The sequence below is a fragment of the Poeciliopsis prolifica genome, unplaced genomic scaffold (genome assembly GCF_027474105.1).
Source record: "Poeciliopsis prolifica strain line A6 unplaced genomic scaffold, Auburn_PproV2 SCAFFOLD029, whole genome shotgun sequence".
NCBI classification, from domain to species: domain Eukaryota; kingdom Metazoa; phylum Chordata; class Actinopteri; order Cyprinodontiformes; family Poeciliidae; genus Poeciliopsis; species Poeciliopsis prolifica.
The window spans coordinates 5,595,613-5,607,654 of record NW_026562404.1 but is presented as its reverse complement, the minus strand read 5'-3'; the positions used below and the strand labels follow the sequence as shown (position 1 = coordinate 5,607,654).

The 12,042-nt window shown below is 37.7% G+C and overlaps 1 protein-coding gene across 1 annotated transcript; it reads left to right on the top strand.

Annotated features, from left to right (window-relative positions):
* Positions 1-11,489, top strand: senp1 (SUMO specific peptidase 1). Its single transcript, XM_055049482.1, has 18 exons — positions 1-636; positions 857-912; positions 1,014-1,195; positions 2,113-2,188; positions 2,339-2,531; positions 2,643-2,787; positions 2,883-3,001; positions 4,822-5,105; positions 5,186-5,249; positions 5,388-5,426; positions 5,552-5,636; positions 5,732-5,872; positions 5,986-6,120; positions 7,086-7,289; positions 7,378-7,457; positions 7,562-7,646; positions 10,361-10,456; positions 10,545-11,489. The coding sequence occupies exons 1-18, from the start codon at positions 503-505 to the stop codon at positions 10,605-10,607; spliced, it is 2,181 nt and encodes a 726-aa protein (XP_054905457.1). The 5' UTR covers positions 1-502; the 3' UTR covers positions 10,608-11,489.
* Positions 11,490-12,042: the final 553 nt, after the last annotated feature.

Here is a 12,042-nt window from a genome sequence, read left to right as displayed (position 1 = left end):
GCGACGGAGCTATGTCAGCTTCAGCCATGATGTGGTTTTGAATGAGGAAGAAGCGGGAGATGTTGTACTTCAACGGGTTTATTTACGTTTTATAGGCATATTACTTCTCTGCAAATACGTTAATCGGCAACTGAAAATGAGAGCAAATTTTCCGAACGCGAGAACAGCGACCTGTGCCGTTCCGCTGGGAATTTAAACAGGACTCCATAAATTAGCCGTGTGGCTAACGACGCTAGCTGGACACGGCTAAATCCGAGCTAAGAGGCTAACGGTTAGTTGTTTCCTAGGAAAAGTGAAAAAGCATGTTTAGGGAGAGTGTTGCCCTTTAAAACCGCCTTAGCTTTCCTACCTCAGTTGAATGAGGCGCGTGAAGCCTCTTTCGGCTCGACGATAATTCAGACTGATAGCAACCACGACGTTTTGTTTTGTTTATTTTTGTTCGTTTGTTTTGGGTTTTTTTTCTCTTTGAAACTCTCGCTGTCATTTATGAAACTTTAAAGTCATGCTGAATAAAATCTACGAATGGATAGAGACGAGCTTTGCCAATCTTCGCAACGGAGAACCGGCTGTGGAAAACTCACCTGAACACCCGGCTCCGACAGATGCTCCAATCAGAAGAAAAAGACCAATTGATTGGTACGAGCTGTAAAGACTTGATTTATTTGTTTAAGCTAAATTATATATATATATATATATATATATATATATATATATATATATATATATATAATATATATATATATATATATATGTTTTTAACGCAGCACAACATTATGAAACTCATGTTTATATTTGAAATCTCGGAAGTTTTTTTTTTTCATTTCAACTTACTAATAAAATGTCTCATCTCTTGAAGTTTGGAAGACGGCCACAGTATCGATCAAGATCACTTAGTCAAGAAGACACGAATGGGTATGTGCATATTCGCTCAATCACATCATTGTCAGGGTTTAAAACCTCCTTGGCATCGCCATAATTGCCAATGAATGAACATTTTTGTTGTGTTTTTCTAGGAGATTTGATCGATTCAGTCAGGAGTGCTGCTGAAGGCGTTAAAAACCATAGTAGCAATGTAGCTACATGGATGAAGAAAAATGTAAACCCCACTTTGAGGAATATCATTCCTACCTCTTCTGATTCCCCTTCTGGAGAGCCTCAGCCCTCAACATCAGCTGCGGTCTACCCAAGGAGACCGGTGAGCTTTGTCAAATCATCTTTTCACAAGAAGTGCCAGAATTGGGCATGGATACTTTCCAAGACTTTATGAAGTTCAGGTTTTAAAGAGGGTCTTTTTGACAAGCTGTCCTATGAGTTTAAAGCTCTTACTATGATGGTGGAGTGACTTTAGTTTGGACCAAAATAGTTTAGTACCCTCCTCGTTTCTTCAAAGATGCCCTTTTCTTTTGAGTTTTACACCTGGGTCAGCATGACGTTCCCATGGCATGATAATTCTGAATAAATGTAGCTAGGTTTAAAAAAACCAAGCAAAACTTGAAAAAACACCTGGTAAATTTAGTACTGTTTTTCAAATAAACATGGTTATTGAGTAGAATGTTTATACATGCCAATATAATTAGTCAAGCCAACCTGCAGTCACTCCTTGACAAATATGCTGGTTATGCGTTGGAGCTTGAAGTTTTGAAAAGCACATAGCACTAAATTGGACTCTCCATACAGCCAGAGAAACTTTGTTTCTACCAGCACATTTATTTTACATCATTAGAAGCATTTTAAACTGTACAAAATGTGTGATGGAAATTAAGAATTTTGAAGTTGTAACACTTTCAAAAAACACTTTTTTGTTTTATTTAAATCAATGCATCAATTTAGTTAAAAAAATTGTAGATAGTATTTTTTGTCACAGTTATACCATCATCAGGTGCTTATTACCATCCAGTATTTACCTGGACGTGACACGTTTGTTGACACTTGCCCATTTTTTTGTTGTTGTTGTTGTTGCTAAAATTCACTTCACCTTCATTTTGAAGGAAGCTCAGGAATTTTGGGGGCTACATCTTCTTTATGGGGCCAATCACTCAGATGAACAGATTACCAGTAAATCAAAGACAATAATAAAATGACAAAAACATTTATCTGTATGTTTTTTCAAAGATTGTTCACAGGAACTCTTTGGATGAAACGTTTGCTGCTCCTTCAACAATGTTGGAGTGGAAAACACCCAAAACAGGTAAACCTGTCTCTTAAACCAAGAATATTTTTTGCAATAAGCTTCTAAAAGTATTTAATATTTTTCTTTCCTAAAATCTTACCTTAACGCATTCACAGCCTAGCTGCTGCAGGTTGAAAAAACATCTTTTTCTCTATTCCACAATTTCAGATTGGCTACGTAATGACAGAATGATTATGGGATCAAAGGTTTGTAGGCGACAAGTTTGTATGAGTCCTGCACATCGTGAGGTGCCAAAAACAAATGGGCATTCGGTGTGTGTGCGACCCGCCATTCACACCAAGCTGCACCCCTCCCCAAGGCTAGGCAGGTCTTTAAACCTCCGGCCGTATGGAGCTTCAAGGTATGTCTTGCTTCTAAGTTATCTTTTGGAAATGTCCTCCATGTCAGATGATATTGTTTGTGTAAGTGTTTTCCCCCATGTTTTTTTTGATAACCCAAACCATGTCTGTAGTTTGTCAGGTGGATTGGGTACTGCAAGCAGTTCCTGCAACAACATGTATGAGAAAACCTTTCCTATCAAAGTGGTGCAAAGCCCGACTCACAGCACTTCATCAAGCCGCTTAAATAAAGCTGGGTCTCGCTGCACAGCTCAGGAGGTAGGACACGAGGGCAGGAAGCCATTGTGTTTACACATCAGATTCATTTAATTCTTTTTGGTTTTAATGCCATTCATGTCCTCCTCTTTTATTAGTCCATCCGTGAGGAGGAGAAGGAGATCTACAGGCAGCTTCTCACTATGGTTTCTGGTGGCCAGTCAACTGTCCTTCATAATGGCAGTGCACACACCTTTGTGAGATCCCATAGAGATTTGTAAGTATGCAAACAGAGAGAGTACTTTTACAGAGAAAGTACTTTTGCACAGTCATATATTGAAATCTGAAAGCACATTCTAGATGGAATGTGAGAGCTTTACATTTTTATAAGTTGAAAATGTAACACTTCTTATTGTGGTGTTCAAAAGGCATCTGGCAAAATAGCAGTATTATATAAAGCCCCAACGATCATAGTTGAAATGCATTTCCTTTTTTCTTTATGTATTTTGTAAATGAGTTTGCAACACATTCAACTTATTCCTTACTTAACTGAATCTACAAGCCCCTGAAACCAGAGGTGACAGTTGATTATCCAAAAGAGTTGAATAGAAAAACTTAGTTCATTTTGGAAGTTAAATTAGTCATTGTTTTTGTAAAAGTAATAGCCTATGTTTGGTCAACCAGATCTGTTGGATCATTGAATGGTTTCAGCACAGTTTTCTCACTCTCCCTGTTCATCTGCTGCTCAAGCTTAGGCCAAATTTGAAGTGTAAGTAACACACTGAATATTGTGTTACACAGAGTGAAACCAAAATGGTTTCTGGAAAAAAGGCTGCCATGTTTGCTGATACTCTTATTTAAAAACTTTACATTTATTTTTAGCAGCAGTGTTTAGATTTTCTCTGAGACACTTTCTCTTCGACACAATATCTGTCTGTGTTTAGATATTGTTTTAGATTCAATTAGGAAAGTACTTATTCTGAATTTACATAACCTACATATTGCATAACTTCCTAAAAGGACTAACATCTAAGTATTTTCTAATTGCAGTCTCTTTATATTATCTCTCTCTCTCAGTTGGAGTTTATGAATTCTTCCAGAGGTTGATAGTATGATTGTTGTGTCAGCTTCAACCCCTTCATTCCTTGTCTAAAACTTCAAGTCAATTGAGGGATAAAGAAAACGTGTAGATCATTTGTGTAAAATGAAATAAATATCAAATAGAGGCTTATGCCTTGTTTTTTTTAAAGTTTGACTCTTAGCTTAACCATCATTCACCCATCCCTCTGGTCTAGGAAATAGAAAATAAAATGTTTATTGTAGTGTATCTCATTAGTTTATATTAGTGGAGGTTTGCCAATCAAACAGGGATTTGTTTCTAAAACATGAAACATTACTTTAGTTAATGTTAGGACTAATATTTAAATGGTTTTTTAAAAAGAGCTTAATGTTTTCTTATACAAACAGAATAGCAAATATTCACCCTTTTTCACATTCGTTCAAGTTTGGATGTCGTAGTGTGTTTTATCATTTGGCAATAAGACACATCTGATGCATGTAGTGCAGTCATGTAGGTATGCATTGGTCCACTTTTTCACTTTCAATACCGATGCAGATATCTGAGGTTTAGTATCAGCCGATACGATCTAGTGCAGAAAAAAAAGGTGCTTAATCAACTTAAAATGTTTCCTTTTTTAACCATAGATGTAAATGTACTGAATTACAAACTTATTTGATATGGCTCCACCAGTACAGCACACTTAAATACAAGAGTAGCACGTTTGAATGCAAAAAATAAACTGCGACAAACTTTCTTTCAAATGGTTCGGAAAGTGCAATGAGGAATTGTACGTATAATGTAAAATAATATTGCATGACGTTACTCGGAGCACAAAGGATAGAATGAGCGTAAATAGATCTGCCCTAATGGATTAGACACGTTGTCCATGATACCTAATGTAGAATTTTTTCAGTATTGGGACCGATACAGTTATTGATATCAGATTGGTGCATTTGTACTCTGACACGGACTCTCAGCCTCCAGTTCGACATTTGATACCGACTGTTTATCGTTGCATCCTCTCATTGTCTCATCAGCACCAGCTTCCTCACCAGCCACACACGACTACAACAAATGTCTTCTCCAACTGGTTCAGCAGCTGAAGGGACGTCAGAAGGACCCAGTAGCCCACCCAGCCCCCGAGGGATGTCAAGTCAGAGCTCCAGCAACCTCCCCAGCCCTGTGGGAGCCTCCAGGAAGTCAGGGAGTCAGATTTGGCCAGCAGACACAGACCTCAGCTCCAGTCAGATCACTGCTCTTTTCTCCGCTCCTTCCCCATCGACTCTGCAAGACAACACCTCTCAGGGGACAGAGTCATCAGGTTAACTTGAAATAAAATAACATACTGGTTCAATGTGTGGTTTTATCCTCTTTATTGTAAAGTTTTTTTTTTATATGCAGCTCATGATGGTGACTCTGTCATTATTGTAAATGAGCAAAAATGCAAAAAGCAAGAAAGCTCAAGGTTAGTACTTACTAAATTGCTTTTATGAATTAATCATTTTGCATCGTTATTTTTAACTTTTCTTTATTGTAGTATTTCTACATTATTAAAAGTAGCTTGGATATTCAGTGTATAAGTAACAAAACTTTGTTTTCATAGCATGCCATTATTCCAAGCTGAGCTGTGGATCAAGGAACTGTGAGTTGCTTTAAAAGCATTTTATGATGCAAAACCTCATAATTAAAGCCTGATTTGGATTGGCCACAAACAAAAAGGTGGTTATTTTGTCATTTTATTTAATCTCTTCACTTGCTCTTTTCTAGGACTAGCATGTATGACTCTCGAGCGAGAGAAAGACGGAGACAAATAGAAGAACAGGAAGCCTTGGCTGCCCATCTTCTACGACAGGTTGGTAGTCGCCTGTTAAGCCTCGTCCAACTCCATTTGTACCCCAGTCAATGTTTCTCCTGTTGTATTAATGTCCAAAAATCCCTGATCAACAGCGATTGTCTGATGAGGGAAAACGGAGCCCAGATGTTGAAGTCCATGTTCGCGTTCCTTTGGAGAAGGAAGTTCCTCTGACTTTTGTGATCGAGAAACCAAAGTCTGTAGAGGAGAAACCTGAGTTTCCAGAACTGACAGAGGTTTGTTCTCTGTTTGCTGTATAATTGGAAATGAAAGTGGCGAACAAAAGGGAACTTTAATTTTGACATAATTATGTGCTATTTTGTTTTTGTGCCTCTGTACTCTTGTTAAGGAAATGGAAGCTGAGGTGCACAGGGCGCTGATGAAGGGAGGAAATCCTCATGAAGTACTAAGTGAAGGTTTTGGTCTCAGCCTCACACGAAAAGACCTGCAAACCCTCAGCAACCTCAACTGGCTAAATGATGAGGTGGGGGAACATAAAATCCTTATACTGTAACTAATGCCTTTGTGAAAGCATTGCGCCAGATCCTGTTGCAAGAGATTTGATAAGTGTGCACCAGTACAGCACACTTAAATGCACCAGTAGTTGCAAAAAAATAAACAAACTTTCTTTCAAATGGCTTCGAAAGTGCAATGAGAAATTGTACATATAATGTAAAATAATAAAGCATGACATCACTCGAAGCGCAAAGCACGGAATGAGAGTGAATAGATCAGTTCAGTTTGACCAAAGGAGGCCAGTAGTGAGATGGATTCAGGCCAATTAATAAAAAATTAAAAGAACTGCACAAAAATGTCATAATTTGCACTGAAACATACAGATAGAATCCTAAATAACCTGTTTAGATAGTTTATCAACAAAAAAAAGTTAATTTGGAGAGGAGTTTTGCTTTCATTTTAAATCTGAACAAGTTTAAAACAGCTACTGTTATAAACACACTAACTGTGTTATAAACACTAACTGTTTATAACAGTATATTAATATGCTATTAATATTTAACCATTAATAGCATACACTGAGTCTAAATAACAATCATTTAATGTTACACCGTATGTTGTAAAACTAAATTTTCTAAAACTGACTCTAGGACAGATTAAAAGCTACAAAGTATCCTTTGGCAACATTGACAACCATGTTTCACTGACTTTTGTTCTGTATTATTCATAAAACTATCACAGTGTCAAGGATTAAACTTACAACCTTATGAGTATTTTGCCATAAATGGGACTGTACCGACCGTCACTGTGTGCTATAGCTAATTTAAAAGCATAGTTTTGTTTACCTCTATTTGCACCCCAGAGGTTATTGTTACACTTTTTTGCAGGGCAGAATATTTATGATCTTCTATCAATATACTAATATACTTTCCATATTTTTATCTGCATCTACTCTACAATTCTAGTTCATGTCCAACTCATTTTATTTCACAGGTTATCAACTTTTACATGAACCTGTTGGTTGAGCGCAGCAAAGATCCAAACCGGCCGTCAGTCAATACGTTCAACACGTTTTTCTACCCGAAGCTGCGGAGCAGTGGCTACTCTGCTGTCCGCCGCTGGACCAAAAAGATGGACATCTTTGCGAAAGACATCTTGTTAGTTCCTGTTCATCTGGGAATGCACTGGTGCCTCTCGGTAAAACTAAACGAAGGCCATATTGACAGTAAATTGCATTATTCAGAGTGGTTTTTTTTTACCTAAATGCATTGCTCTCTTCTTGTAGGTGGTGGATTTCCGCAAAAAGTCTGTTTTCTACTTTGATTCTATGGGAGGAAGCAATGATCAAGCTTGCCAAATGTTGTTGTACGTTCCTGTCACGTTTCGGTTCATTCATGAAATTTATGCATAAATTTCAATGTGACCTGATTGATGATCTTAAGGTATTTGTGTCGTGTGTGCGTTCACAGTGACTACCTGCAACAGGAAAGTAGAGACAAGAAAGGCAAAGAACTTGATACCTCAGGCTGGACTCTACACAGCAAGAAGCCCAGTGTAAGTTTCAACACATCAAAGCACCAAAAGCATTGAGGTGTCTGACAGAAAACGCAGTATTTATAAGTGCTACATGTTTCCTTATATCTTCATTAGCTTAAACAAGTTTGTTGTTCCATAAATTTCCATTTGAATATATCTGCAAAGTGGCCTGCAGAGGGCAGTAGCAGGTTTTGTTAACAATCAACAACAAAACTCAGTTCAATTGTAAGGCAACTAATAATATTTACTACACCTTTTAAATAATTACAGAGATTTATCATATTATTTGTATTTAGAAATTATCAGCACAATTAAATGTAATTAGAATGGGGTTAAATTTAGTTGGAAGTAAGTAGTTTGAGCTTCCATTTAAAGTTTGCAAATCAACATCTGCGTGCAGCAATTGGTCAAACTTGCTCTCCAGAAAACATTCAACAGCTGAAACACATTACCTGGTAGGAGTTTTTATTTCGGGGGCGTTTAATGAAGTTTCACCAGTTTCACCTGCTTGCCTGTCCTCTGCAACTGCAGATTGATAAAACTCACAAGGCATCTAGACCCTCATTCATCATCTACTAATTTACAATCTATCAATGCATTCAACCACTTCAGCATTGGAAAGCTATAGAACCCTTTTATAAATGACCTCATTAGGGAGTAATCTGATGCTCCATCTGCCATGTCTGTTTGACACAGTAGTGCAGACTGAGCCAGGCAATAACTGCGTTTCCACTACGAACGTGTGATAAACTTTGTCAATATTCCACTGTCGTAAAAAAAAAAAAGAAGAAGCAATTTTGGAATTGTGTTTTTTCCATTAAATAAGAAAAGCAATTACAATCACATGTGAAGTGTGTTCATGCGATTAGTCAGCAAAAAGCAGGCCGAGCCATTATCCTCCAACTACTTCCCGTCGTCGTCTTCATGGTTTGCGTCAGTGACAACATCCAGCTGTTGATCATGCGTGATGCAAAATAAATGTTTCCATGATAGTTTTGCGAAATAAACCACTTTTGATATGGCCAAAACATTTTTCTATTTTTTCTTGTTTCCGTTAGGTGAATTTTTTTCCAAGTCAAACTGCTCAATTATATGGTCAATGGAAATGTGGCTACTGACTGGAGTCAAACGCCTGACTTTTTTAAGTTATGCAACCATCTTGGAAAAAACACTCAGTATTTATGATTTTACCAAACAGGGCTATATTTAGGAATTCAAACCCTACATGAAGTGTATTTTCCTTCAAATGATCAAAAATTAGATCACTTAGAAAAATACAGGAGAAGCAGCAGATGGGGTGTGAGCATGTTTAAATGCTCAACTCTTTGTTCGCTCATCTTGTTGGAAAGTTTCAGGCTTTCGTGTGTCAAATGTTTTCTAGCTTTAGGTTTTTCAATGTTAGGGCCTGAAATTAACCTACAAAGGTTACTGTCATAAAAACATCCATGTTATAAATACTTGTCTATATAACATTAAACATTATTAAAGTTTTCTGATATTTACAAAATTTAAAACTGCGCTTTTGGTACTGTTGAAATATTCTTTTTTTTTTTAAAGAATGCTTTGTAAACCTTTTTTTTTTTTTTTGAGTTAATCAAATGTTCCCCAGGCATGTTTGCCTTGCTTACAGGCAGAGGTCGCGCTAGATTTTTTTAGTTCTCCATCATTTTGACCGACAGCATTTAAAAAAATGGGTCATGTACAATTTTTACCCATCAAATTATAGTCATATTAACATGGGCTATTTGGCCGCATTTTTGTGCGGTTTAGTTACTATTCACCAAGTTGAAAATAAAGCTGATGAACGCATCTAACTTTTTCCTCCGTTGAGATAAAAACCACTGAATGTGGCCCCAATAACTTCTAATAACTGAAATTAAATACTCCACTTTAAATCACAAGCACTAAACCCGCTGGAGTTTGAACGCACAGCTTCACAAATTCTCCCTGGTCGCATCTGCAGAGAAATCTGCGCTAGTTCGTCAGTCAGTTGGATCTGTCAGATCCAAACTGATTAATTGAACTCTATTTTATTCTGTGCGGTCTAGGCGCGCTTTTACGAGGATTTCTTTTTTCTTTTGCGTGGTTTCCTTCCCCGAATTGGACAGATGTTACGTCCGCCGCGCTGCTGCGTGAAGACCTCCTTCTGGGTGCCGGAGGAAAACGTCCATTTGTTAAAACCTCAGGATGAGTTCAATTTAATTCTGCATAGCGGCAGAGACGTGTCTGCATTGGTTATGTAGCGCACTGTGGATGATACGGTCTAATTAGCTTCTGCACCTTTATTTATTTCTTAAAGATAAACTGCCGGCTCCTTTGTTTAGACTATAACGGATTAACACAACATTTATTTTTCTCTGCTCTGTAATGGAGACTTGAATTAAACACGCCATTTCAACCAAAGGTTCAGAATACGCTTCTGAACCAAATGCTCAAAAGCGTGCGGTCCATAACTCTTCAACACGTCGTCAGCTCCCAGGCAGAAAGACACATTTAGTTCAGTGTCCATGAGATGATGTTCAAAAAGGATTTTTTTTTTACTGATTGATTTTAGTTGCCTCTGCAATGAACTCTTTGTAAAGTGTATAATGTCTGCCCGTGTGCACTAATGAAAGGTGTGAATTATAACCTGTCAAATGGCCGACGGGTTTCAAGTTTTCCTGTCGTTTAAAAAAAAAAAAAAAACCAGTCAAATACGGAACATATTTCGTTAACACAACCTCTGCTTCCAGGAGATCCCACAGCAGATGAATGGCAGCGACTGTGGCATGTTCACTTGCAAATACGCAGATTACATTACCAAAGACAAGCCAATCACATTCACACAGGTAATCGCAGACATCATTGATTGGAATACATCAGTAAACCCTGGTCACAGTGGTCTCAATGTGCATTTCTTCTTGTTCTGTTGAACAGAAACACATGCCATACTTCAGAAGGAGAATGGTTTGGGAAATTATGAACCACAAGTTGTTGTGATGTCATGATTGCTGTTCAGACACTTACAGTCGACTCATGACGAAGGTTGAGCTCCATTCCTCATGAGGTTCAACTGAGACTTGCACACCAGCTCCTCAGAGCAGAAACCAGCTGTTTCACTCAAGACCCTCGCCCCTCCGCCCCCTGAGCTCATGTTGGCCGACGGATGTTGCTGGAGCACAAATCACTGCCTCCCACTCTTCTTCTTCTTCTGTTCTTTTGACTCTAGATGCAGCAGCGGCGGCGCATCATAATAGCAGCTAAAACACTTTGTATTTGGTTGTAATTCCGGGTCAGAACTATTTTTGCATCGTTTGTAGTGATGTGCTCTTGAGTGAATCATACTCTGAGGTTTTCTTTCTTCCTCGGAATGTTACATAATCCGACCTCACCTTGAAAATATGTCCATTCTACAATTTGCTAAAAATATAAAAAAGGGCTGCAAACTAATCTATGATTAGTTACTTAAGACACTTGTTTCTTATTTGTCACGTGATCGACAGCTGCAGGCTTGTGCAGTATGGACATTAGTACTAAGAGTGGATGGAATTAAAATGCACAAAGGTCAATGTGGCCTCAGAGTATGATTTATAATAGTCTTACTTTCAGTGATCCAGGTGTAATGGAGCATTTACAGTCTAAAACAGCAGGGTAATAAAACTTTGCCATTTCCTTATTCTTGATAAGATTGTAAATTAAAATCTATTTTATGTATTTGAGTCTTCTTGTTAGGCAGCGGAATTTTGAGTCATTCAACGGATTTTGAATTTTTGTACATACTTGAACCATATACAGCTCACTATGTAACAATAAACATTTTTATGTATTTCTTATTCTGTCTTAACCGAAGTCTGTTTCAGAAATAAATTATCCAAGATGTTTTTTTTTTGTAAATTACTGCTCATATGTGTCCTATTACAAACAAACCGGTCTATATTAACATTTTGTTTTGGTAACGCGTACATTTTATGAAGACCCAACTGTTAGTTTTTTGGGTTATCAGTGTAGATGTAGCTCATCTATATTGTCGCCTCGTCTTCTTCTGCAGGGGTTTAGGTCCAAGATTTCAGCTATACCCAGGTCTTAGAACAACCTCCTCGAAACTTAGCTCTGAACTTTAAGCAATACAGATTGTTTCTTCACTCCAGACTAATACACGAGTTACTTTCATCTGAAAAGATGAATTGCTGGGCAGTGGTACAGTCACATTTCTCCATTACCCAGGTAAGACATCCATGATATGATCTACAGTGGTTAAATTGCTTGTTAAGCCTCTAATAAACCAGAGGTACCTCTGGGTAGTGGTGTGTTACTATGCAATCTTTAAAACTGATTATTCTTGTTGCTGTGCACTTTTTTACTATTATTTCTTTTCCTTCCATAGACATGCTTGAAAAAAGCAATCCCTGTCATCTTTCCTCACGAGTTAGTTAAG

Excerpts from the sequence above, each read along its gene's own strand:
- senp1 (XM_055049482.1), top strand. The coding sequence starts at position 503 with ATGCTGAATAAAATCTACGAATGGATAGAGACGAGCTTTGCCAATCTT. Across the intron at positions 3,002-4,821 it reads GTGAGATCCCATAGAGATTT|CACCAGCTTCCTCACCAGCC; the intron begins GTAAGTATGCAA and ends TTGTCTCATCAG. Across the intron at positions 7,458-7,561 it reads CAAGCTTGCCAAATGTTGTT|TGACTACCTGCAACAGGAAA; the intron begins GTACGTTCCTGT and ends GTGCGTTCACAG.